The sequence below is a fragment of the Dermacentor andersoni genome, chromosome 5, assembly GCF_023375885.2.
Source record: "Dermacentor andersoni chromosome 5, qqDerAnde1_hic_scaffold, whole genome shotgun sequence".
In the NCBI taxonomy this organism is placed as follows: Eukaryota; Metazoa; Arthropoda; class Arachnida; order Ixodida; family Ixodidae; genus Dermacentor; species Dermacentor andersoni.
Window position 1 is genome coordinate 81941514 of NC_092818.1, and position 26528 is coordinate 81968041.

The 26528-nt window shown below is 44.4% G+C and overlaps 1 protein-coding gene across 6 annotated transcripts in view; it reads left to right on the forward strand.

The window, feature by feature from the left end:
• LOC126530817 (uncharacterized) overlaps nucleotides 1-26528 on the forward strand; it is a 230873-nt gene that overhangs the window by 42497 nt on the left and 161848 nt on the right. For 5 of the 6 annotated variants that reach the window (XM_050178103.3, XM_050178108.3, XM_050178109.3 and 2 more), the window contains exons 16-30: nucleotides 83-220; nucleotides 1513-1626; nucleotides 5950-6048; nucleotides 6631-6735; nucleotides 10111-10292; nucleotides 12867-13031; nucleotides 13748-13878; nucleotides 14739-14837; nucleotides 16199-16471; nucleotides 17523-17654; nucleotides 19271-19351; nucleotides 19917-20086; nucleotides 21533-21793; nucleotides 22056-22176; nucleotides 23635-23796. In XM_050178103.3, coding sequence (XP_050034060.1) covers nucleotides 83-220; nucleotides 1513-1626; nucleotides 5950-6048; nucleotides 6631-6735; nucleotides 10111-10292; nucleotides 12867-13031; nucleotides 13748-13878; nucleotides 14739-14837; nucleotides 16199-16471; nucleotides 17523-17654; nucleotides 19271-19351; nucleotides 19917-20086; nucleotides 21533-21793; nucleotides 22056-22176; nucleotides 23635-23796 — 2233 coding nt within the window. The remainder of the gene's footprint in view (nucleotides 1-82; nucleotides 221-1512; nucleotides 1627-5949; nucleotides 6049-6630; nucleotides 6736-10110; nucleotides 10293-12866; nucleotides 13032-13747; nucleotides 13879-14738; nucleotides 14838-16198; nucleotides 16472-17522; nucleotides 17655-19270; nucleotides 19352-19916; nucleotides 20087-21532; nucleotides 21794-22055; nucleotides 22177-23634; nucleotides 23797-26528) is intronic. The other variant, XM_050178104.3, reaches the window with a different exon arrangement.

Genomic DNA, 26528 nt, shown 5'->3' on the forward strand with positions numbered 1-26528 from the left:
TTGATTTTACAGCCTCCTGCCTGAGCTATTTTTAAGAGGCTCTTCTTTGTTCTTGTTTTTTTTTTTTTTTATTCTGTTGCAGCAGCAGATGTCTTCAGGAGGCATGCAGTCCCCCGAGAATGAGTCCAAGTTCCCTCCTCCATCCCATCATTCATTAGGAAAGCCACCATTTGCCCGCTTCCCAGGAAAACGGAGGTTTGGCGGCGTGGGACGAGCGAGAGTGAGTAGACGTACATTTTGCTGATTAGTTTTCAGCTCTGTGTATATCTGCAGTGTATAGAAAGTACATTGTCAACAAGGCTTTAGTAGTTTTTTTTTAACCCTTTGGGTGGTCTTGTGTTTTTCCAAAGTGCGACAAGTTCGATTCCTATCTGTGCAACACATAAGCAAGGTTTAAATTCAAATGCTTTTTATTGGCAATATGTCGCTGAACGTTTTGTAATGCTTCAGTCGGGAAATTCAAACAAAATTATGACATGCTGATTAACGATTTTAATTAAGATAGTGTTCCTCAGGCAGCATGGCCTCTTCGTCGCTGCCACTGTGCCCTGAAGGCACCTCATAATCAAAATTGAAGTTCTCTTAATTGGGAATTCAGAAGTTCTTCAATTTATGCATCGGTCAGAAAATGCGCGGGCTTTTTGCACTAGTCCACCATGCTGGAAAACAAGAGGCACGAGCGACACCAGCAGTCGATAAGCCTTGTCACGCTGTCTGTCATATAAAGACAAAACCCACCATAAAATTTTTAGTTCAACTGACTTCTGAGTAGATTGTACAACCAGTACACAGATGTTTCACATGCATGAGTTATCTCGGGCATAGCCAAGGGCGTGCTTTGGTGGACAGAGGAGTATACTTGGGCACGGCACTTAACATAACGTTTTAGCTGGTGGCTACAGAGTGAAACTACATGGGACACTTATAAAATTATGTATGTAATGTGTCCCATTTAATTGTTTTTTTTCTTGCATTTCATTATAGCTTGAAAGTGCATGTAGTAAGGCAGTCTTTTCTAGATACTTCGTAGAATTTGTGAGTAGCTGAAATATGTATTATAAATGAAGGAACAGGGATCACCATTAACTGGAGTGTGGGGTAATTGTAAGATTTACTTTAGTGTTTTGAATTTGGTGCAACGGATTGCTATCCGAACACACAAAATACAGACAAATTGATGTCCAGCTACTTGAACTTTGTCTTCAGATTGAAAAACATTTTGTCAAACTATTAGCTCATCGAGCTTTTGGTTGTTGTTAAAAATCAGTGCATAGCTTGAACATCGGAATCACTGGCACAACTTCAGAAATCCATAATGGAGGGCGTGTTTCAGACATGGATGGCCATGACAAACCAGCTGAGTTTTGATGCAAAAAAACCTTGTTGTAACAACTATTCGTGGTATTGCACCATCATGTGTGGTGGGTCACACTAGTGAAGAATACTGGCTCGACATATTATTGCTTGAATATTTTTGTTAATTAGGTTGTGACGACATGTGCTTGTTTTCAGGCAACTAGTGGAAAGTTTGCTGCCAAACGGAGGGCGAAAGCTGTCGAGCTCCGTAGAAAGCGAGGACCAAAACCCAAGCTCAAGTCCTATTATCCCTGTTGGAATGTTTCTCAGGTTTGGCTTGACTTTCTTGGAATCTTCCTTGTAGCTAAGGTATCTTCAAAAGTGCTACCTAAAGCATATGCGTTATGACGTGTGTGTGTTTACCTGCTTAAATTTCTGTAATACAGTAAAACCTTGTTAACCCTTTGAGGGTCGAATTATTTTGAAAAAAACTTTCCCAGGTGGTCAAATTAGTTTATTGCAGATCTTGAATCTACAAAATGTATTAAGTCGGGAATAAATAGTAAAAAATAATTAGGAACAGTATTTTGGTGTCGGCATCACTCAGAACTGCAAAATGTTCAATAGTATTTCCGAGCGTAGTACTCCTTGAAACACGGGTCTACGCACAGCGCCTTATCGCAGTCTGCACACCTAAAATGCGTGTCTGTTCTCTTGAAGCGAGGAGTTGTGTTGGCGCACACATGACATCTCTGCGTGCGGCTGCCTTGGGCAGAGGTCTGAGGCACCCTCTCGCGTAAGCGCGTTGCCGCGGAGAGCGAGACCTCACGAACGGCGCTGATAAGCAAATGGTGATAAACAAGCTAAGAGCAGTGCCAATCAAGATAGAAATCAACTTCCGCCGCCCGTGCGAGAGCGTGCCGACAAAAAGAAAAATCACGTTTCGCGCGCCTCCGTTGCGATCACGCGGCGGAACCAAAACCGCGAAAGCGCGTTGCCACCGAGAGCGCGAGTACCTCGCGAACGGCGCTGATAAGCAAGCTAAGAGCAGCGCCAATCAAGATAGAAATCAACTTCCAACTCCCTGCAAGAGAGTGCTGACAAAGAAAAAAATGGCGTTTCGCACGCCTCTGTTGCGATCAGCGGCGAAACCGAAACCGCCAAAGGGGCGTTGCCGCAGTCTGAGCGACGCGCTGAAGCTAGCAATCAGCTCTATTTATCTCACCAAGAAGGTAGCACCAATTTCAAACGCATCTTGTAAGTGCTAAGAGGTGGCAGCACCTCCCGATGAGCGCTCATCGTCATTATGGCGCGAAATTTCAAACGGAGGGTCGGAACCGTACCCGTACGGCGAAGACCTTGCGGGACAGAAAACCGCTGTCGTACATGTACGGCGAAAACCTTCAAAGGGTTAATTCGGATTTCATGGGTCTGAAAAAAAAAAAAAAAAACAACAACATCCGAATGAACCAAATGTCAAATCATCGAGGGTATCAAGAAAACAATAAGCAAATGCTTACTACATCAACACGCTTTTGTTTACTGAATGAATTGGTAAATCCTGCTTCTATTTTTTGCACGAAAGCAGTGCAAAAACTGCAATTCTCATCATCTCGTGACTGATTAGCGCTCACAGCGGTGAAGGCCTCGCGACTTCCTTCACCGCGCGGCCACGGCGTGTATGTTCATCTGAGACGCGCTTTTCACTGCCGCACGCACATCCAGATTGTTTTCACCAGTGTTGCCAGGTTGCCGTCCATCACGATGTAAATGGTGCTCTTCATCCTGGACAGCTTTGCACTGAGTAAAAATGAAACTGCTGTTTGTTGCAACTGCTGCGGACGAAACCGTGGCTGCTGTTGATGGACGGCGCCCTTGCGGTTCTGAAGGTGCGCGGCCGACACTCGCACTGAGTCAAAACGAAACTACTGTTTACAGCAACTGCAGACGAAACTGTGGTCGCTATTGACGTGATCTTGGATGACGACTATGCAGTTACGAAAGCTCACGGCCGATGCGTGTACCGAGTCAAAACGAAACTACCGTATTTACTCGCATAATGATCGCACTTCTGAATTTTGTCGTCAAAATTCGATTTTTTTTATTTCCCGCGTAGTGATCGCACCCCGAACTTGCCGCAGCGATATGTCGTGTGCCAAGTCTAGCTAATAATGATCACGCTTACCATCTGTTGAATGCTAGGCGAACGACTATTCAAGACGAACCAAGCGGTCTGCACGACACACCAAACGCTCTTAAGTAGATGCCTCATTTCATTACTTTCATCACTTTCCGCACTTCCATGACAAAAAGAGGTACAACCAAACTTTCCTTTATTATGTGTAGGCTTTATAATGGTTGTGGTCAACAACAACAAAAAAGGCGCCTTTCGATTCTTCTCATCTGCACTCGTGGGCAAGCAACAAATCGCAAGCGGCAACGATAGTAGCCACGTTTACACTGATGCGTTAAAAGTGTACCTTATTCATACGCCAACGCTTGTAACACAGCTAAGATATTCACCCACCCTTAGCGCAAACGTGCGGTATTAGGATAGTAGTGAAGACAGATGCCGCAGTTTCCGCAGCATGCCCGCCATGTGTTTCTATGTCACTGGCAGCTAAGCGCGCCCATCTGTTTCTACCCCCTCAAAGTGGACATGACTACGTTATTGCCGCAAACTTGCCGATATTAACGATATTATTCATTACTGATACGGAAAAAACTGTTTCAATGCATGTAATGTACTCACGAGAAGAAAAAGAAAATCGCGTTCGGTGCGTTCGGCTTGCTCAGCCGGCTGCCATATTGTTTTGGTGTCCCGCACCCGCATCCCGCAGCAAACGGGGGCCGAAAAAAATTTTTTTTTTCGCAGGGAATTTAACCCGCGTAATGATCGCACCCCTGAATATGCGTCAATTTTTTCTGACAAAAAAGTGCGATCATTATGCGAGTAAATACGGTACTGTTTGCCACAACAGCTGGGGACGCAATGGCAGCCGCTATCGATGCAGCCATGGATGCTGATACGCAGTTGTCAAGGCACTCAGGCAGCGTGGTGCTATGTGCAGTGGTAAACGGAAGAATAAAAGGTTTAGAGGCACAAATAGCCAAAAAGCGTTCTGGTGTAGCTGTAATTCTTGCATTCACATACGATTTCCACTAATGGCTGTGGTGATGCAAAATAAGCCATCTGCATTCGTGGGCACGTAACAAATCGCGAGCGGAAACGATAGTAGCCACGTTTACGATGATATGTTAGAAGTGTACCTTATTCATATGCCGACGCTTGTAACACAGCTCTGATATTTGCCCACCCTTAGCGGAAACGTGCCGTATAGGATAGTAGTGAAGACAAATTCCGCAGTGTTTGCAGCATGCCTGCCATGTGTTTCTATGTCACTGGCAGCTAAGTGCGCCCATCTGTTTCTGTCCCCTCAAAGTGGACATGGCTACGTTATTGCCCCAAACTTGCTGATATTAACGATATTGTTGATTACTGATACGGAACCAACTGTTTCAATGCACGTAATGTGCTCACGAGAAGAAAACAATTGAGTTCGGCGCATTCCGCTTGCTCCAACGGCCGCCATTTTTTTTTTGGTGTCCCGCGCCATTACAGCGGCAGCCGCCTGTTTGTTGACCTGTTGTCATCTGGCAGCAAATGTGGGATGGAAAAAAAAATTTTTTTCTTTTGGCGGAAAATTTTACTCGCGTAATGATCGCACCCATGAATTCGCGTCAATTTTTTTGACAAAAAAGTGCGATCATTATGCAAGCACTCATATGCCTGCTGGGACCAAAGGATGCGTCTGAATTATCCAATTTTCCTAATTAAGGAGGGTTGAGTTAATGAGGTTTTACTGTAAGGGAATATAAAGTAAAAAATGGAAGGAGAGTTTATGTTGCAAACAAGCTGGCATTGTAAATTTGTTTCTTGATTGTGGACTTGTAGCTACTGATACTAGTTTGCCTATGGTAGATGCAGTATATGCTCATCACTGAGACCTCTGCTGAAGACCTGCTGCTTGAGTGATGATATGGAAGCATTTGTGGTTGAAGTGATCAGTGGCTGTGGCTCCCTATTTTCAGCAGTAGGCAGAGAAGTGCAAAGCAGATACTTTGGTGAAGTCACATTTAACAGTGCCCAGCAATCACAAGGAAACGTGCGAATGTTCGAATTTGACAAGAATGAAGCTGAAATTGAAACATTTATCTTAGTGGCTGAGGGAACAATGCAAACTTCGTTATTGCCTCTGCAAACGTGCCACCCCGGAAGATAATCTTAGTGAGCTTTGTTCGCACAGTGAAATAGGCAAAGGATGTAGGGAAAAAAAAATCTGCAGTTTTGTTCACATGCTGCTATTTCAAGCAAATGAGGTGGGCTGGCAAGTTCTTTATGAGGGAGTTCTTTTTAGATCTGCATATGTTAAACATATCTGATTACCAAGACATGCACGCAGTTCTGACTGTCATGATACCTCGGTTTGCAGTATGTGAGTGTTTGTTATAACTTGTTTTGCACTCTTTCTGATATCATCAGGGCATGGAATGCTGAAATGAGCATGAAATGACCTCGCGAAAACACAGTAGTCAATGGACATTGCACTCTGCCATCTTTCGAGTGCTTTTTTTTTTCCCATGTGTTCTCAGGGAGCCGCTGCTGGCACTCCTGAAGCCAAAGATAAGCAGGACGAGTCACAGAACAAGATGGTTCTCTTCTCAGCCAACGATAACTTCGTCTTGAGCCAGGTGAGCAGACTGATGGGGTGAACGCTATGGGGTGAGCACTGCGGGGAGTAGAGATGCTAATGAAATATGGTCAGTGCAGCCGTGTGGGATCTCCTAAATCCGGCAGAAATGGTGTTGAGTGCTGTGTTTTGCCCAGCAAAAATTGCAATGTAAAATCTGGTAGCCTGTTAAGTTATTAACGCTTGTATTGGTGCATTAGCATTATACTAATAGGATTAGCCCTATGGGATGAGACTAATGGCCTGTATTAGTTAGGTAGACCTATTAGTCTTGGCACCAATAGGTGTATTAGGTCACCCTAGTCTACGTGCCGCTGCACTGCGCAACTAGAGCCTCTGCTTTGCGCATAGCATGCCACATTGGCACGCGTTTAGTAGTTTCTAACCTTGCGTAAGACTTGGGCGTGTTCCTTTTAGCCTAATAGGTGCCATGCCAAAACTAATCCAAAACCTAGTAAACGTACAAATTTCTGCGAGACCAACGCAGCATTAATATGGAACAATGTGCAAGGCAGATAAAATCTGTTAGAATTTTCGCTAGGGTGCCGTATGCCTTATTTTGTTCAAAAACTTCTGCACTCAGGACCTGTGTGCCATGTGTGGGAGCTTTGGACGGGCCGAAGAAGGCAGGCTCATCGCATGCGCCCAATGTGGGCAGTGCTACCATCCTTACTGCGTCAATGTCAAAGTGAGTGAACATGTCTCCAACACACACTAATCCTTTTGTGTTTTCGTGTGCAGTAAGCAGCCTCTTGTCAAGAAAGAAAGCATACCGTATTTACTTGAATCAAAGGCGCACTTCTTTTTATTTGTTTATCTATTTATTTATTTATACAAGTACCTGCAGCACCACAAGGGCATTATTGCAGGGGGGGGACAAATTGAAGAAAAATGAACATGTGACAAAAACTTGATACAGCTAAGCACAGGTGGTAAAAGTAACAAAATACGTAACATCGATGAGTCATCTTGACGGCAAAACGGTCTTCAATGAAATGCGGTGCAAAATTGCAAGACAGAAATGGAAAGAGTGCACTATCGCATGAAGTGCAATGCCAGCCAAATGATATAAAGAAAATGGGATGATATTATACTACGACAGACTGCGTGACAATAAAGACAGAAACTCTGAACACGTTTTACATTCACCAATGCTCCTGGGAAGCCTATTTCAGTGTGCGGAAGCATGCGGAAAAAATGAATTACGGTAGACATTAGTACGACAGCGCATTTCAAGAACTTTCAGCTCGTGATCACATCGTTTAGAGATGAAGTGAGGAGGGAAAATGTGCAAGTTCTTATTTATTCCTGTGAGATTAGATTAGATTCGCAAAAAAAGTTCTAATTTTGCAGTTAATCGGCGGTGTGCTAGTGTTTTCCAACCAAGGTCCTCTTTAACTAATGTAATACTGCTACGGAAGTTATAATTACTAGAAACAAATCTTGCAGCGCGGTTTTGGACGCGTTCAAGCTTTTCTATAAGTTTAGAGCTTTGAGGGTCCTTTGAATACCTGGCAAGCGTATTCGAGTACCGGAAGAACATTTGTTATGTAAAGCAGTTCTTTTACTTTCTGGGGGGCGTTATAAATATTACGTCTAACAAGGTTTAGCATAGGAGATGATTTTAAGGTTAAGTATTCAATATGTCTGGCCTTTGGACCCATTTATATATGTCTGGTTTTTGGACCCATTTTCCTATAAAATGGGTCCAAAAAGTGCGTGCGTGTTAGAATCGAGTAAGACCCTAAATCTGCATTACCACATCACCATCGGCATTTCAAAATGGCCACCTCGTACGTGCTTCGAGCCTAGCTGCTGTAATTCCCTCCATGTGCTGCAGTACGTGTGCATAGGCAATGCTTCCTTTGGCTTAGTTTAGTGCACCCATCTTCCTGGTCTTCCCGTTTTCCGCATTTGCTCTATCAGCATGGAAGTGCCAACTGCAAAGACATGCCGAGTTCATGCCGATGCCGTAATTAAAGCGAAAGTGATCACGTGTGCAGACGGACAATAATTGGGAAGTATCACGGGCATTCCGAGTTCCCGAAACTTGTGTGCGAGACTGGCACAAACAGGAGCTTTCTACTCCAGCGGCTGCTACCTATGATGCGGCCACGCGGCCCCTATCTTGAAAACGATCTGCGGTGGAGGCACAGTCTACACATCTAGGCACACCGTGCTGTGTTCTCGTTGCTTAGTGTGTATTGAAGCGAGAGGCCGCACAAAGGTCAATGCACTCATCCCTGTTACCGCACTTCCCCACTCAAGGGTTCTAATAAAGATTTTCTGCGGTCATTGCGTCAGACATGTTCATGTTTGCTTGTGCAGGTGTAACCCCATGCTTGTTAATTTAGTTAGTAAACAAATTTTAAAAAGTTTATATGGCTGATAAAACTACTATCCTTACTTTTCGCATAGCTGTCTACTAATTTGCTGTTGGAATCGATGCTTCGCCTTTCGGGTGAAACGGCAACATTTTTATTTATCATAACTTTAGTGCATTGGGAGCAAATCTTTGTTTTTTACAAATGAGAGAAAGTTTTATTTCTGTATGAAAGAATGAGGTGCGCGGTACTGTAAAGGAGTTTTCTATTTTTAGGTCACGGCAAGCGGGTGCGCGATGCAATCGAGAATGTTTTTTTCTCCAATTGTTTTTTTGGTCGCGGAAAATGGGTGCACGTTACAATAAAGGGTGCATTAGAATCGAGTAAATACGGTAGGCAGGACATTCTAATGAAGCCTGAAGCCTTTATTGACCGTTTCATTACAATTTCAGACCTCAGACCCAGTCTAGTGACTTACAGTATCTTGGGAAAAAAGATTTTCTCCTGTGCTCATGCTCTCAACGTGCTTTCCTTCTTTCTTTTTTTTTGCTGTGCTACTAAACAACAAAAATAAAGGTCTTGAACAAATTTATAGCAGTCTAATATTTGGTGTTGCTAAGCAGTAATACCACCGGACAATTTTGTAAATCAGAGTAGGTGACACTGTACGGTGTGCCAGCAAGTAAAAAAAGTTCCGTGGAGCTTAATGTTACCTTATGCTAAGTTCGTTAAACTCGAATCACTTTTGCCTAAGGTTCAGTGCAACTGCCATAGCAGGTTCTAAATTAATTTAGTCGTGTAATATTTTTTGAAATGCAGCATTAAGCAATAATGTTGTAGGTTCTGGGTTTGTGTGTGACTGTGTGTGCTTGAAGAGCAGCTGTCTGCAGCTGTGGTGTTGTTTGCTTTTTTTTCTGTGGCAACTCGAGCTCCTTTCTGTGCTAAAAATTGCTGTCCGAATTGTCCCACCACATCAAACAGAAAACAGAAGGCTTGGTGGCACTCCAGAATTCGGTTGATATCGTAATGTGCGGAATCAATCCGAGTCAGCGCTCAAGGTATCACCACTGAGTAGGAATCCTGAGGCTAGCGGCAAGTTGTAAATGTTGATCCCTGTGATTTTCTTGTAAATGCATTGCCGTCCTGCACAGTTTTGTCACACAATGCATGAAGGAAGCTTTCTGGGAGGATGTAAAGTGGTATGTCTGTGAACTTTGTTGGTATAGGTTGCAGACCAATATCCGAGAGCCTGAAACGGAAGGGAATGGGCTGCGGTAATAGTAGATGTAACAGTGCACTGAGTTAAATAAAGAATTTTGGATCAACGAGTCTCATGCAGAGTAGAGGTGCTTTTTCTGCGTAAAATGTAGAGGAGGAGAAAACATCAATGTGGCCGTCGTTGTTAGACACCTCAGAAGCACAGAACGTTCCGTCTTCATCTGTCTAGGTTGCCTAAAGAAATCCCCCTGCCAACTTTGCACTCCTGAAAAGGCGAAACCCAACTGGCAGTGGTTACTGTTCCACAGGAACAAACAATTATTTATGTTTTTTTTTTCTGTATATTATGTCTTTCATCACCAAGTGTGGCCAGCTTTTGAGATGCGTTCGCTTACCTGAATCTTGTTTGATTCAAACCTCATGGGTGGTTCTGAGGAATTGGAATTAGTGACCCTGTAGAAAAGTTAGCGTAATCTGTGTGGAAGTGTGCGTTTTGCTGATGGCCTGTGATTCTGTGCCAGGTGACGAAGATGATCTTGAAGAAGGGGTGGCGCTGCCTGGACTGCACGGTGTGTGAGGGCTGTGGCCAGCCGCACGACGAGAGCCGGCTTTTGCTTTGCGACGAGTGCGACATCAGCTATCACACGTACTGCCTATCGCCGCCTCTCGAGACGGTGCCCCAGGGAAACTGGAAGTGCCGATGGTGCGCACCTTGCTTCCTTTATTTTCGTTTCTGTTTATAGTAACTCAGTATTTTAATAACTGAGTGAGGCCAGCCACCATGTTTTCAGTGGCAGAGGTTTTAGCCCGCTGTGTGCCGGAAGTGTTTTTCAACGTGAATTTCTATCAAAATAACACATTAGCAGACTTTTCATTGAAATCATACTTGTTCGCAATACGCTGCTGAACATTTGGCAAATTTTCTTTATCCTAATATTCTAAGAAAAATGAATGATTTTCCCAATTGGCGTTTTGGTTGATGTAATTAGTATCTTACTAACCCTTTCGCTGTCGGACCTTTCTGGCCGTGACGCACCCCCAGTGTCGGCTTGGTTTCAGGGAACGAGCATAACAGGGAATGAACATAGCAATTTATTTTTGATTATGATTGGTATACAAATAATATAGTCAATGCAATATGCACATTTCAGTGTTCTGCAGCTGCTGTTAGTAAACATCATCATCATCATCATCAGCCTGACTATAAAATCCGTTCAACATCCGAATCTGATGATGCGGAACCCTCTTCCTCTCATGCGACTCTGTCTGAGTCCGAATCCGAGCTCGGCTCGTATACTGAATCGGAATTCAGCCACCGCCCCTATGAGCAGACGAAGGTTTCGCGCCGCTCAGCCATCCGAAAGTAACCGCGCGCAGGGAGGATGCGCTTTCAGTCGCCTCCACAACGGAGAGAAATGGGACGTTGCGTGATCAAGAGGACAGAGGGAGATGGAAAAAGGCTAAACAAAGTTCGAAGGGCTTTACGTTTACTGCTGCCAGTTGGAAGCGAGGGTGCGGCGAGAGAGCGAAAGCAGCAATCGAGTCACCTTTTTTGGAGAAGCAACGGCACGTGCGCCTGAACTTGACGCACCGTACCAGGCACACCAACAGAAGAAAAAAAACCTTCAAACCAGCGGAGATTGCAGAACAACCCTTGAACCCATAACCACACGCGCGCGACGCATGATCCAGCGAACGCGGAGCCACCGCGCCACTCAGCAAAGAGAAAGTGGGGAGTGGCAGTCGTACCGTACTCTTCAATACGTGGACTAACACAGGTCGGGGCGAATATACGAACTTGTAGAAAGAGTCAACAGATGGCGTGGCCAATCCAGGAGCGCCAGCTTTGCGCTCAGGCGCGAAATTTTGAACGCACGATAGAGAACGTACCGGTACGTCAGTGACACTGTGGGGGGGAAGCGCGATGACGTACCGGTACGTCCGTGACAGCGAAAGGGCTAAAAAAAAAAATTTATGTGAGTTATGTTACGATTCGAATCCTCTGAATCACCGTTTATACAAGTTCTTTAATTTCTCTCGTAAACTGCATGGACTTCTTGAGCCACTCCGCCATTTTGGAACTCGAGAGATGCGTGCCATCCGAGCAACACAGACGCAACCTGTCGCACACAAATAAAAGCTGCCTTAAAATTGTAGTTTAACCAGCTTGCATGTTGTGGCCAGAACAGGGCTTTCATGATCGCTGATTATCTCGGGCACGGCAAGGGGTTTTGTGCACATACACCTGAATGAGATGACTCAGGCACGGTACTCTATGTGCAAACTAGTACCATGCTGGAATACTGAAAATATGCTTTAATCTATGAAAATATCTGCCCTTTGAAACTTTACTGTGGCCGTCCACCACGCTTTCTCATTGGATGAGGTGTTTTGCTGTTGTGTACATGGTCGCAAGGTCGAATCCTGGCTGCCATGGCTACATTCTTTCTTTCTTTCCTTCTTTCTTTGTTATATGTCAACTGCCCCTTCATTGTGGTATTACATGAGCAGTGGGCTTTTACAAACAATATTCTGATTGGGGGCAGAATGTGTAAACCAGGAATATGTGAACATTTGGTTTCTGAATTTTGATAGTATACTGACTTAATAATTTTAGCTCAACTTTTGAATACATAACCTAACCTGTTCTTGAGCTGGCCTGTGAACCACGCAAGTGCGGCCCCCACGTCAGTGTGCACGCTTGGCTGTATTCCATGTCTCTGGAGTTGCATTACTGTAGTGATATGCACCATGCTTTTTTTTTTTTTTCCAGTCTTTATTGTAAAAACTTCTGAGGGGTGCTGCTGCTGTGTGTAGTGCATGAAGTGTGTCGAGTGTCTAGCCCTGTGCGTCATGTCGGGGTCACTACTTGATGACACCTCTGCAGTGGAAAAGTGCCGTCCTTGCTGGCCAATCACTGTTTTGAAACAAAAACCAGTGGTGATGCAAGAACGTGTCAGCCGCAGTAAGAACGTTTCCATGCGAGTGCATATATGCAGCTTTCAAGGAAAAAAAATTGACATTTTAGTTTTTATAATGTAGTGCTTCAATTTCTGGATCTGTTTGCTGCGCCAGTCATAACATGCTCTACGTCATGTAAATAAAATTGTGGAGACATGCATTTTGGTGTGGCCCCTTGGTGGGTTTCAGTGCTGTAGCTTGCAGCTTATGGTGAAACAAGAAGGATGATTTTCAAGACAGCATAGCTGTAGGTGGTTTTAGAATGAGATCAACGGGGCGCACTTATTATTCTCAAGAATAGCCTTCTCTCCACCAGGTGCGTGGTTTGCATCCAGTGTGGGGCCACCGAGCCAGGCTATGGCTCACAGTGGCAGAATAACTACACCCAGTGCGGTCCTTGTGCCAGCCAGACTTCGTGCCCTCTGTGCCTGCTCAAATACCAGGAGAATGACCTCGTCATCCAGTGCGTCCAGTGTGAACGGTCAGTGACTGTACAAAGGAGTGGCGTGCCTTTTCATTACCTTTTTATTTATTTTAAGAAGTCATGCTTTTAAGTGTGGTGCAAATCAGGTAGTACATATTAAAAATAATGTGATTGTTGGATTGAGATTCCAAGAGGCCTAACTTTGAAATGAATATTTTTTTAATATAAATAAATCACCAATTTTGCCATGCAATTAATGCAATAGCAGTGATAGTGGCGAGAATGATAATAAAGCATGAAACCAACTGAAAAAAATAAGAAAGTGAATGTAAAATGTAGTTTGATGTGCTGGCTTAAAATTCCTGGCATTTTCATGAGTGTTTGGATGAAAGTGTATGTATGTATGCATGGGATTTCTTGTAATTTCATATCTGCTTTTTATTACCACATCAAGAAGTCGAAAGTCTAAAGTTGTGATGGGCCATGCTTTCCCAAAAAACCAGTACTGTCAGGCTTGCTGGGTAGACACTAAGTGCTTTGGTAAAAAAGCATGGAGCTGTTGGCATAAAATAATTAGCTGCAGCTATAAGTTTGACTTTGAACTTTTTGAATGATATTTTTTTTTTTGCATCAAGTTGTTTTAATACCTTCGTGGTAATGTTTAATATAAATATGTAAGCATCCAGAAAGGCTTACCTTAAACTTTACAAGATGTAAGTGTAATGGAAATCCTTTGCATTGAAACACCCTTTTTTTTGTTCCTCTTCCACCAGCTGGATGCATGGTCTATGTGACCAAATTTCCTCGGAAGAAGATGCGGAGAAGTGTGCTGAGTATGGTTACAACTGCCCCTACTGCCGTCCCAAGGACGAGCTGCCACCTCATCTGCTGATAGACCACACTGGTACGCGGATCAGTCGGTCACGCAGAACAGAATATTGCTGTGTCGAAGGTTCACTAAGATTTTTGGAAAATGTTTAGCAAAACCAAGTAATTCATATTTCGTAAAACTGGAAGTCCCAGTTACCCTAGTCTCAAATTATGTGTGCCAATGAAGCAGTGATCAGATGTCTTACTGTACGACATTTATTAATGAAAAAAAAAAAAAAAAAACAAGAGAGAGGCTGGAGTTTTATGTACAGAAAAAGAAGGATGACATTTGCTAGTCTTTGCACTTTCTTTGCTGAAGAGCCGTGTAAATATTTTTAAAATGTGGCAGGATTAGAGAAATTGAAAAGCAGCATAGTTTATGACATAAATATTAGTTTGCAGCGTTATGGTACTGTAGTAAGCTTTGCGTTCAGTCAATGTATATGTGCATGGTTTGTGGGCTTAATAACATGTAGTTGTAGTGACTCCCATGGTAAAGAAATGTGGAACAGGCTGTTTGTCCAGTCAGTGCTTGTAAACTTCTGATTTCAGTAACACGACTAGGTGAGCTAATTGGTATGTGTTGGGAGCAAACAGCGCTAAAAATGGGGCTACGGCATAACCCTTTGTGTCTTGTTCTTTGTCCCCGTTTGAAGCACTCTGCTCCCAAAAGCACTTCTGATGTTTGTGAGGAACCGAACATGACAAAGAACTAAAGAGCCAAACGCAAGAATTCGCATGTGCCGCTTTGTCTTCTTTTGACCAATGAATGGTGCCACTGTCAGTTGGGTAAACATGCAAATCAGAGAACGACATTAGTGAGTGAGGAAAAAGATCTGTTAATGGCCTGTGTGTGTGTGTGTGAGTGATGAAAATGGTTTTCTTCCTTGGCAGCTGCCATGTCGCCATCACCGCCACCGCCTCCTCCAAAGCCAGAGACTCCCCCACCTTCACCACCACCGGCACCAACCGTGAAGCCAGTGAAAGAACTGGGTCAGTGAACTGCTCTCTTAAACAAATAGTGCTGCAGTGTTGTGGCAAGAAGGCTTTGCCAGTGCTGGCAGAAAGCAGTAACACAATTTCTATATCCTTCCATTACCAATTTATGGGCCCGAAATCTGGCGACTAACAAAGGAACTTGAAAGGAAGCTAACGAACCGTGCAGTAAGCAGTCGAAAGGGGGGGGCAAAATGATAGGCTTAGGAAAAACATAAGAAAGAAAAAAAAACACTAATGAGGAAAGAAGTTCTGCTGTATTAGTAACTTACTGTTCTACAATACCAGAAAAGCTACCCTTACCACGAAAAAAGGTGTGGTAAGCCAGAAAAAATTCGGAAGTGGACGACGGGCCTTCAATTTCAAGCACCAGCTCGTCATGTCATCATGTGTTTGACGGGGCCTGCTTGGGTCTAATTTTTTATCAGTAAAGACTAACAAGAACTACAATTAAGCCACAATATAATGAACTTCAATATAACAAAATTCTCAATATAGCTAAGTTTAACTTTTTATAACCTGTTGTCCATAGAACACCGTGTATTCAGAACCTCAATATAACAAAGTGTGTTTATACATGGTTTCAATATAGTGAAATTTCACTACTGCAGCAAATTAATACTGAGACAATAAATGGGGGCTCCCACAGACACAGATAGTCGAATGGTTGATTTACAAGCGGCTGCTTGCGAACGCACCTCTCAAATCGTGCACTGCGCGGCGCCAATGTGAGGATATTGTTGACACGGCATAAAACCATATCCTTCGTTGCTGATTCTCAGATTCAACAAAATTACGTTTTTTTTCATTCAAAGTTACTTTTTCCACTTGCTCGATAATTCGAAAAATTTTTTGGCCCCTTCTGTGTAAGAAACATCCATCTGCGAATGCATTTATTTGCATAAAGTGCAATTTCAATGCAACAAAATTTCAATATAATGACGAAAAATGGCCAATTTTACCGACTTCGTTATATAGACGTTTAACTGTACATTGCATTCTAAAGAAGCCAAAGACTATAAAGTTGGAAGGTTTCAAAAACTTTTACTGAGCCATGTGAAATATCTGAGAATCTGTGACATCACACTGACTTACCGGAACTGGGGTTTCCATGCAAAATTTAATAGAACTTTCTCCTTCACTTTTTCTTCCATTAATCAACCTGCTGTTTTGAAGTTAGCAGCAAGATGTTTTTTTAAGAAAGCTTTTATCAGCCTAACAAGAAAAAGCCTATCAGCCTTTTCCTGAAGCACCAGTGCCCGTCACGCTTCATGTTTTTCCTCCTGGAAGGCATGCCCAGAACCTGTTTCCCAGTGTGCGTGAGCTTGAAGTGCCGGCTGGATGCGATTTCATTACAGAGCCACCCCCAATGCCCGTGAAGCAGAAGCCGACGGTGCCGCAGTTCTACATGGACGGCGTGTACCTGTCAGAGTCGGGCATGCAGCAGATCAAAGCGCTGACCATCGAGCAGCCCAAGCGGCAGCGAGTGCGACGGCCGCGCCAACCCTCGGGGGGCCAACCTGCGGCTCCGCAGGGCAGCACGACAACGCCGCCGCAGTCTTCCCTATCGGCTGGCCTGTTCGGATTCAGAAGCAGGCTCTCGACAGAGGACTCTGAAGACGGCAGCAAAGGTGCAGTTCCTTTTAAAGGGAGACCAGTTATGATATGTTTGTAGCACAGTCAAACCCAGATACAGTCGAACCAGCTTATAACAATATTCAAGTGCCACGAAAATTCCATTGTTGTAACCAGTAATTGTTATAAACGCGTTGCGTGAAAAAAAAAAAAAAGAAAATGGTGGATGGCGTAGTGTTTCCGAGAAAACTGTAATGGCGGGGAGGCCAGTTCTCCTCCCCACCACCTTCCTCCGTCCTGCTTCTGGTTGTGTTGACTCGTTTAACTCTGCTTCCTGCGTGTTCCAATCGCATGTTGTTAACAAGCCATGGCTGTCGGCGTTCAAGAATGGCGCCACTATAACTGCAAAGAGGAGTCACGAGTGGCAAGTGACGTACGAGCTCCGCCGAGGCATCACTTTGGTGGCCCCAAAAGGCACCTTTTAAAAAATGCGGAAGGTTGCCCTGGCAGCATCTCAGCTTGAGAAATCCAGAAGAAATGCTTGAAGTTGAAACAGTCATGTTGTCAATCCTTTGAAGTGTTTCCCAGCTTCTTTGCAGTATTTCATTCAGAAACGTTCACCGGGAAGGATTTTCTCATGAGGAATGTTCTAGGAACCTAGTGAGTTTTCTTGACTGCTGAGAACAAAAACTGCACTTTTAATACTTTTAATTAACGAAATATTAACAATGTTTGTGTGAATGGGCAGCTTCATATTTGATCATTGGGCTTGGTGCTTGCAAATCTTCAAGGTACTACTGTGTTAGTGTAATAAGTGCTACTCCAAACATGTTGAAAATTATATTTGTATACCGCCAGGATTTATAACCCACACAAATTTTATGTGCCGCACAATGCATTGCAGTCCACCAAAGAGTTTTCATATTTTCTACTCAGCATTCCCGGCAAAGATGACAAATGCTTTTGAGAATATTGTCTGCACTGTATGTATTTGTGGCACTTTTTCAGAACCTTGAACACAATCTGTTACTTACGATGGCATCGCTGTCTAGTGCCAATTGCCACATGCTAATGCGCATCTCTCTCTGATTTTTCTCTGTCTTACAGATCTACCCGACATTGATGTAGAACCTAAAATGGAGGTAGATGAGGAGACAAAGTTAACTTCCGAGGAGGTTGCCAAACAAGATGCTGAGAGCGAGCTGAAGAAAAAGCGCCAGCGCAAACTTCAAAAGCTTGGTGCGTCTGCATACTTGGGTTTTCGGGGCACTTCAAGGCGTGGCTTGTCTGTACTGTTGGCCTCAAAAGTTTATGGGACACAGAAATTGCGAAATTGTCGCGAATCTGGGGCACAAACCTTGAGTTGAGAGCTGTACTCAGCAGTAGCTTGTGCGACCTACATGGTGTTCTATTAATTTAGAAGAGACATGCTTAACCCATTCCCTACCGCAAAAAAAGAAGAAAATTGTACCAAATTTACCATAATTTTTTTTTTGCTCAGTTTGTAGAGTTTTTTTTCTAAATCAAATGGCACCATTATTGCAGTTCAGCGGAGTCCCTTTATTTCACAAATTGCATAAAAAGATAGGTTGAAGAAGGCTTCACTGCATGGCCTTGGTATCTTGCTTAAAAGCATTTTGCAGGGCTCGATACACTATGAAGAAAGAGAATACGAAGAAAAAATAACCTAAGCGTTGCAAAAACATGCACATGAGTAGTGGCTACTTTTACGCAGCTCCTAAAGCAATTAGCAGGCCGTCTTTGTGTGGTAGATTCACGAGCAGCCGCAAGATAGATCCTCCGGGCAATCCATAGAATATCCATAGAATCCATCAGACTGCTCGGATGAGAACACATCACTTTCCGTTTCCGAGCAAAACTCTACATAGCTGTGGTGTAACGAGGAGTCGTCAAAATAATTTCTTTTACGCACGCTTTCATTGCTTCGCTTCAAGGAGGCAGCCATGCTTTATGCGGGGGTGTCAGTGGTGGCAATATAATGAAAGGCGAGACACAAATGACACAACCTGGACAAGTGTGGCCATCTAGTGTCAGGAATCGCAACTAGATGCAATAGGACGAGTGTAGTCGTCTAGGTTCACCGTGTGACAGTTTTTATTCATGATGACTATAATCGTCATTGGTTATGTTGGTACAAAATTTCATGACTACACTCATCAGCTGGAGCTAAAGGGTCAAGGGGGGACACTCCACTTAACAGCACTTTTTAAAAAAATTATGGGTGCATTTTGATCAAACTTGCATTGCTTATGTATTTGGACATGCTGATTATAAATATGCAATTGATGTTTCTGTATAACAAGTAGTTTTTAAAATATTGTTAATTTTATTTTTGTGGGTTTGTTTGGAGATGAGCTCTCTCTGAAATGCTGGTTGTTATGAAGGAGACTGGCATATTAAATTGATGTTGAATTATCAAAGTTTGCAAAGTTTGCACAAGAAGGAATGTTCTAGACTGATTTGGGCCAAAGTTACAGCATGTCAAACTTTTTGAAGTGCGAACTTATATTAACACCTAGGACAAAAATATTACTTTTGAAAGTTTCTGTGTTAATATTTGTTCATTTGGGAGAAAGAAAGAAATGGGAACACACAGACACCTAGTAATGTCTCTTGGCATGTTCCAGGTCAAGGAAATGATAAATGACTCCTACAAAGGGATGATAAGCTAATTGTTTAGCTTACCGTGTTGTTTCTGAGATGCTGTATTTATCTGTTGCATGAGTTACGCAGGTGATTGTTGTGGTAAGTATTACCCACTTGTGAAACTGCTGAGCCTCTCCTGCCATGTCTTCTCTCCTAATTGTTGCTGCTTGTTTGTTCATCTCTGTTAGGAATCGGAGGATTTGTCGCAAAAGCCAGAAGTCGGAGCGTCTCCGCCAAGGAACAGGATGTGACGTTGCCTTTGGCCGGAGGTAACTGCAGTCTTACTCTGCGAAACTTACCAATAATGATGATGAGAACAGCTATATTCCTACCTGCCATAGTGGCTCTGCAGCTGTTGTATTTTGCTGCTGAGCATGGGGTCACAATGGCCTCGTTTCACTGGAGGTAGAAAGCAAAAGCGATCACATGCTTTGCTTGAGGTGTGCACTAAAGGACCCCAGGGGACCAAAATTAACCTAGAGCCCCACACTACGTGGTTCCTCGTAGCCCATGTATTGCTTTGAGATGTCAAGCTGCGGAATCTGCACTTTAATATTTGTTTTATTCCCGCTGATTGTTCTCTTGCACAGCTCTCGATGTACGTGACAAAGTCACACTGGTTGTAAACGATTTTCCGACCTAATCATACCTAAGAAACTCTGGCTATGCCGAATTGTAATTTTCACGCTGTTCATAATAGCGAAGTTTGATTGTACTGTTCCCGTGTTCCCATGAGGGCCCATTAAGGTCATTGCACCATGCATTCAGACATAAAGACATTGCCACTGGTGGTGCTGTGTTCTTTGACTGAAATGTGCCTGTTCTGTTTTGCAGCTGGGGAGACAAGTTCAGAGGCAGCGCTTGCTGCGCTCTCTGGAGACGTGGCCGCCCCAGCCCCTGAGCCAGCAGCTGAAGCAACAGGCACAACGGCAGAGAAGCCCAAGCGTCGGCGGCGAGTGAAGAAGAAAAACCCTTTGGAAGATAGCTTTCCCTCATACCTTCAGGTGAACTTTGTTTGCTGCCCTTGATGCCTGGCCCTGCAGTTCCTCTCTGGGGACAGTTCTTTGAAGAGTGCACGAGGGATCATCTCTGTGCTGATTCATTGATTTATACTTTCCTGCCTGTGAGAAAACCAGCAGTATTTTGGTATTCTAGTAAATAATTTCACAGAGCATGCTTGATACAAGTATATAGTGTAAAATTGAAGAGGAAGAAATTTTTTTTTCAGTGGTACTTGTTCCAAACAGCATGCTTATTAAAAAGAACTTGAGAAATTAAGATATCTGAACAAATATTGTGTTGAAAAAAAAAAAGGGAAATGTTACTTAAAAACGTCATTGTTGCTTTCCACAGAAAAGCCTTAAAAAGTTTGAAAATATACATTTTCAATGCAAAGGACCTGTGCAATATTTCAGCAGTTATCATCTTTATGTGTAAAATAATTTCTTGACATACAAAAGAAAACGTTAACCCTAGTGACTAGTCCTCATGCTGAGTCGAAGTGGACTTCTGGCCGTCTTCTCAAGCAACACTCGACTCCCTGTGTGGCCGCCAGCAAATGATCCCGACTGGAGGATGTTAACAACCTGCAGATGAGAACGAGAAGTTTCAGAACAGGCAGGATATCTTTATATCAGCGCGCGGGAGCTTTGAATCAGTTTGGTGAAGAAAGCGAAACTCTGTTCTGAAATCTCACAAATCGAACTTGTCTTCTGCGTCAGGCTGCTTTCAGAGTCCAAAAACTCTTGTGCAGATGCATTAGAATTGGTAGAATTTAGACACTTCTATGCATGGAGCGGTATGTGATACCAGAAAAGAACCGCCATGCTATATGCCTTGTAAAGGGGGCCCGAACCCTTGTCAAGTGAACAGAGTTTCACTTTTTGTTCGGGCCTCCTCCATTTTTGTTTGTATATCTCAAGAAAGATGGAATAGAATTGAATTGAAAGTCATCTTGGAAACTTCGAGTGCTTATCACGCTGACCACGCCCCTTCTCCTGAGGCACTTCAAACATTTGCGTGCAGTTGAAGAAAAAAACCGAAAAACGAAACTGAATAACTAATTCCCAAATAATCCATTAAATGGTGCTAGCTGTCTGACAGCACTCAGAAAGCGGAAAAATAAGAATTTGGAACTATCCATAGCAGGCTATCAATGGGAATAGGTGCGGACAGGAAAGTGTTTAAAGGGACACTAAAGATCAGCGAAACCCTTTTTGTAGCAATCTCGCATATAACATGTTACAAAAAGGTTGTACTGTGTTACATGCTAGGTTGGGAGACAAAACTTCCTGAATACGCTGAGCAGAGGTTTGGTGTGGTGATGTTTGGTATAGCGAAAAAGGTCATTTGGGCTGACATTTTATCTCTGCAGGCTTGGCATTACAAATTGCGGGTTCTTCGGCTGTATGAAGCACATACCAGCAATTTGTTCACTCTGTTTCACATAGGAGGCGTTCTTTGGCCACGAGCTGCTTATCACAAGCCGGACAGAACCAACTCCTGACATGCCAAGTGAGGATGATGAGGATTCTACTCTAGGGCGCTCTGAGGATAACTCCATCGTTGTCCTGGAGACATCGCAGGAGAAATCGGATGATGCTTGTGTTCCGTCGGACAGTGGCGCCCCCTCTCCTGCTCCTCATACCGCTGGTGGGAGCAAGGGAGAGAGCCCTGCTCTCCATGACGACGGTACCTGTACTCCCATCAAGGTGAGAACTGGCCAAAGTGCATTCCTAACTGCATCTGATCAAAACTGGGGGCCATATATTGTAGCACGTATTTTCTTTTGATTTGTGTCCTTTCCTATACTTCCCTACACTGAGTGGCAAATGTAAGTGAAAACAGCACATGACTGTGTGAAAAAAAATAAATCGTTAAAGATAGTTCTTCCAAAGGCTGGTCCCATAGGTGCTTACGCTGTGCCGTGACTTTGACAGTATTGATTTCTTCCCATTTCATTCCTCCTTCAAGACTGGAAGTGACGATGAGGACTTGGGGCTGAAGGACATCTTGCCTCATGACCTCCCTCAAGACGACGAACTGATGGACATGCTCATGAATGAGGGCGATGATCTCTCTAAACAAGGATCTGGTGAGAAAATTTTTATTTTACTTTTCTTTTTTTCTTTATTAAAAAAAAGAAAGTCACTGCATGCAAAAGCTTATACAGTAGAACCCTGCTCTTACGTTCCTTGGTGCTGCGTTTTCCCGGCTGCTATGTCATTTTTGCCCAGTCCTGGCGGAGCTTGCATAGCATCTCTTATATTAAAATCACTGCTGTTATGTTGTAGCTGTGAAAACGTTCCCGCGTGCTACATTGCAACCCGGTACCACGGCCATTGTCTATGGAGGCACCACTTACGTAGAATGAGAGTCAGCATATTTTATAGTAGCGACAACCCTCACCAGGTGCTAGGCGATCATGTTACGGTGTTGCCGCAGAGTAGCGGCAGCAGATGACCAAAGTTGTTTGCACTCTTTGCATGCTAATTGTTTTGAGTGGCGTTTGCGGGTGGTTTGGTTGTTCGGTTTGCTTGCATCGCGGGCCAACTGTGATCGAAAGAAGGGGACGCTGCGCTCTTCAGCCCAAAAGCTAAGCAGGCTTGTGGCTCCAAGTACGGGAACCTCGACGAGGCTCTTCTTACCTGGCTTAAACAAGCTTGCGCTGCCGGTGTTAACTTCGACAGCAGCATTTTACGTGAGAAGGTGATGGAGATAGCAGACAGACTAAGCATCTCTGACTTCGCAGCGTCAAATGGCTGGATCGACCGTTTTAGGAAGAGGCACGCAATCGCTTATAAGATGGTAAGAGAAGAAGCAGCAAGTGTGAACTTGGAGACAGTCGATGATTGGAAGGCCACACTATCGCATACGACGGCTATGTCGCCATGGTTGCTGCCGTCGTGACATCAGAGTGCCGAAGCGTTACCGAGATCGTTGTGAACTCGGTCGCGAGGGAAGCTGCTGAATGCGATGATGATGGTGATGAGCCACAAGATTCTGGGAAGTTGGCAGATCCAAGCTTTAAGGAAGCCGTCGCGTTTCTGGAACTCCTCTGCAGGTACGTCGCACCTCAAAGCGACGCTGACAGCAATGCAGGCCTTTCAGGCTATTGAGAAACGCGTAGTGCTTTCTAGTGAATAAAAGAAATTGCAATCCTCCATTCTCGACTTTTGTAAGTTCTGAGCTCACTTTGCGGAAATAAATAAATAAAGCTGCACTGTTTTCGTTCATTTTCGGAGCGTTTCTCGTTTTTGTGTTTTCCTGGCTGTTATGTTTTTTCCTACTGGTCTGGTGAAAAACGTATGAACGGGCTTCCACTGTATATGACTGCACACGTTTGACCTCTCCAATATTTAAAAAGCTTTCACACTGTTCAAAACGGGCGCTTCTGCATGATGTCTGACTGCCATGCTGATGGATTTTACTTTACTGTGCACTGATTCCTTTTCATCACTTTTTGGAAGATTACTGGATGCCTGCCACATTATGTGATGGCATACGTTGTTGCTTTGTTAATGTTTGTTGCTTTGTCAATGTTTCAATGTAGGGCTCGACGATGTTACCCTGAACGAGCACTCGGGCGCTGGTGTGTCAGAGGAGGAGGGCTCAGCTGGTGTCAAGGACAACGACCCGTTGTCCAGCAACATCGACACAGTTTTGCTGAGCCCTCACTTCAACCTGGTTGACAGCATGGTGTCTGCTGGCTCAGGTTCGTGAACTGGCTGCTTCTGCTTTACTAGAGTGCCTTGGCCAAGTCTGCAAATATTATTTTAGCAGTTTAAGAGAAGAATAAAGGAACGACAAGGGATGTTGGACCAGGACCAAGCCTGATTGGCTACCCTGTACTGGGTGAGGGGGAAAGGGGAGGCAGACATTAGTGAGCTTTAGATTTTGTGCACCCAATTAAGGGTGGCAAACTGCTGGGCTTACAGAAGAATGCAAAAAAGTATACAAAATAACACTAAAGGAGCACAAAATGCAAACAGGTCGTGGGGATAAAAAAAATTAAAATCTGTGCATTCCATGCGCTCTGGGAATCGCTTTAAACGAAGCTTTCTTTGGTGTTTGTGAGCTGGGGTGCTGCTGCTTAGTGACCATTTGCAAGTTGAGACCACGTGACTCGGATGGACATTTCCATTGGGAACTGCCTTGCTGGGCATAAACATGTTGCGCTCGATCATGCACATGACATGCATGACTACGAAGGAATGACCGCAATGGCATGAAGATGATGACAATGAAATGATGATGAAGGCATGATGACCATGGTATGACAACGGAGTGACAATGACTGTTTGACAAGCATGAGGTGATGTCGCTATAGTGGCCACCATGGTGTGATGATGACGGCGGGCCATTCATCGGATGATGAGACTGGTGTGGCGAAGGTCGTATGATAACATTGGTGTGATGACTGCATGACAACCATGGGATGATGATGCTGGAGTGACGATGGTGTGACGATGATGGCGTGCTGACCGTGGGATGATGGTGCTGGTGTGGCGATGGTGGTATGATGACGATGGAGTCACGATAATGTATGACAACGAACTGCCTCTTAAGTGGAACACCATCCTCATGGTTGTTTGGTTTTCTATGCAGCCAATTGTATTCAGCTTTGTCTTTCAGTAAATGTAACTCCTGATAAACGGAACCAATTCCCCTGGTCCCTTGAGGTTCTGTTTAAACAGAGTCCACTGTATATTCGGTGTTTGTTTCACTGTTTGGCACTGGCCAATCCTTAAAGAATTGGGCCAGAAGCCAATGGGGATGACAATGGTAGGACGACGGCTTAATGACGACATTACTTTCAATATGACCCCCATATTCAGCAGCAGCCAGCAGCAGCGGGAAAGTCTAAGAAAGAGGCAACAAGGAGGCAAAGAAAGCTTTGCTTTAAAAAGACATTTGGCTGCACTACCGTATACAGTGCAGTCCACTTATAATGATATCGAGAAAGACGAAAAATATGATCGTTATAACCGATGATCGCTATATCTGGACTGCAGTTATTAAAAAAAATATGCGGAACATACCTTTGCAGCTTCGAATTCGCTACTTGCTCTAAAGAATAGATGATGTAGAAAGTACCGTATAGTGGGGAATATAGGTCGAGGTTTTTTCCAAAAAATATTACTAAAAGTTCACCCCTCGACTTATATACCGGCCCTTGGCACAACATGAATAGTCGTCTGGCAACATGTAGGAGCGCAGACCTTTTGGCATCCGCATCGTTATCGCCTCCTTGGTGACCGACGCGGCCCAACTCGCGGGCGCCGCACGGTTCTTTATTCTATGGCGAGGTGCACCCGGAGCTCGAAGACGGTGGCAGATTTCGTCAGCGTGCATCGTGCCAGATCTTTGCCAGTGACAGCAGAACTCATCCGCATCAAAGCTATTGAGATCGCCCGAGAATCCGGACTGCCCAAGGAACAATTCAAGGGCTCCATTTATTGGGTTCGTCGCTTCGTGTGACACAAGGGATTCGCACTTCGACGGCGCACATCAATCTGCCAGAGGCATACGAGGACAAGCTGGTCGAATTCCAGCGCTATGTTATCAGTCTCCGGCAGCGGCATGGCTACATGTTGGGACAGATCGGCAACGCTGATGAAACGCTGGTGTGGTTCGACATGCCGTCACCCACCACAGTGTGCGAACGCGGCGCAAAAGAAGGCAAGCTTCTTTCTACGGGGAACGAGCATTCTCGCTTCACGGTGATGCTCGCGTGTACTGCAGACGGCAGAAAGCTGCCCCCATACATAATATTCAAGAGGAAAACGCTGCCAAAAGAGGCTTTCCCACCGGATGTCGTTCGCGTGAATGAAAAGGGCTATATGGACGAGGCCCTTATGCTCAATTGGATTAAGACCGTCTGGAATCGGCGACCCGGCGCACTCCTGCGGTGTCTGAGCATGCTCGTCTTGGATGCCTTTCGCGGGCACTTGACCGCAGGTGTGAAGCAGGCACTCCGCGACGGGAGGACGGAACTCGCTGTCATTCCGGGAGGCATGACGTCAACACTTCAGCCACTGGACATCGTGCTCAACAAGCCTTTGAAAGACCGCATCCGTGAACAATATAATCAGTGGATGGCCGGCGACAACCTGACGACCCCAACAGGCCGGCTGCGCAGGCCGCCTCTTGCCACTGTGGCCACATGGGTGTCGCAGGCATGGCGCTCGCTGCCCGACGATATGGTGGTGTGGGCATTCAAGAAGTGTTGCATTAGCAACTCCTTGGACGGCACCGAGGATGACATGTTGTGGGACGCAGCCAGTGAAAAGCAGTCGTCTTCGGACGAGAGTTCAGACAGCTCAAACGAAAGAGCAGGTGACGAGTCTGGCGGCACCACTAAATAAAACGAAGTTTTGTGCCCTATAATTTTTATGTTGACTTCTTTGCTTCAATGTAAGGGGGTCGACCTATATTCCGCCTCGA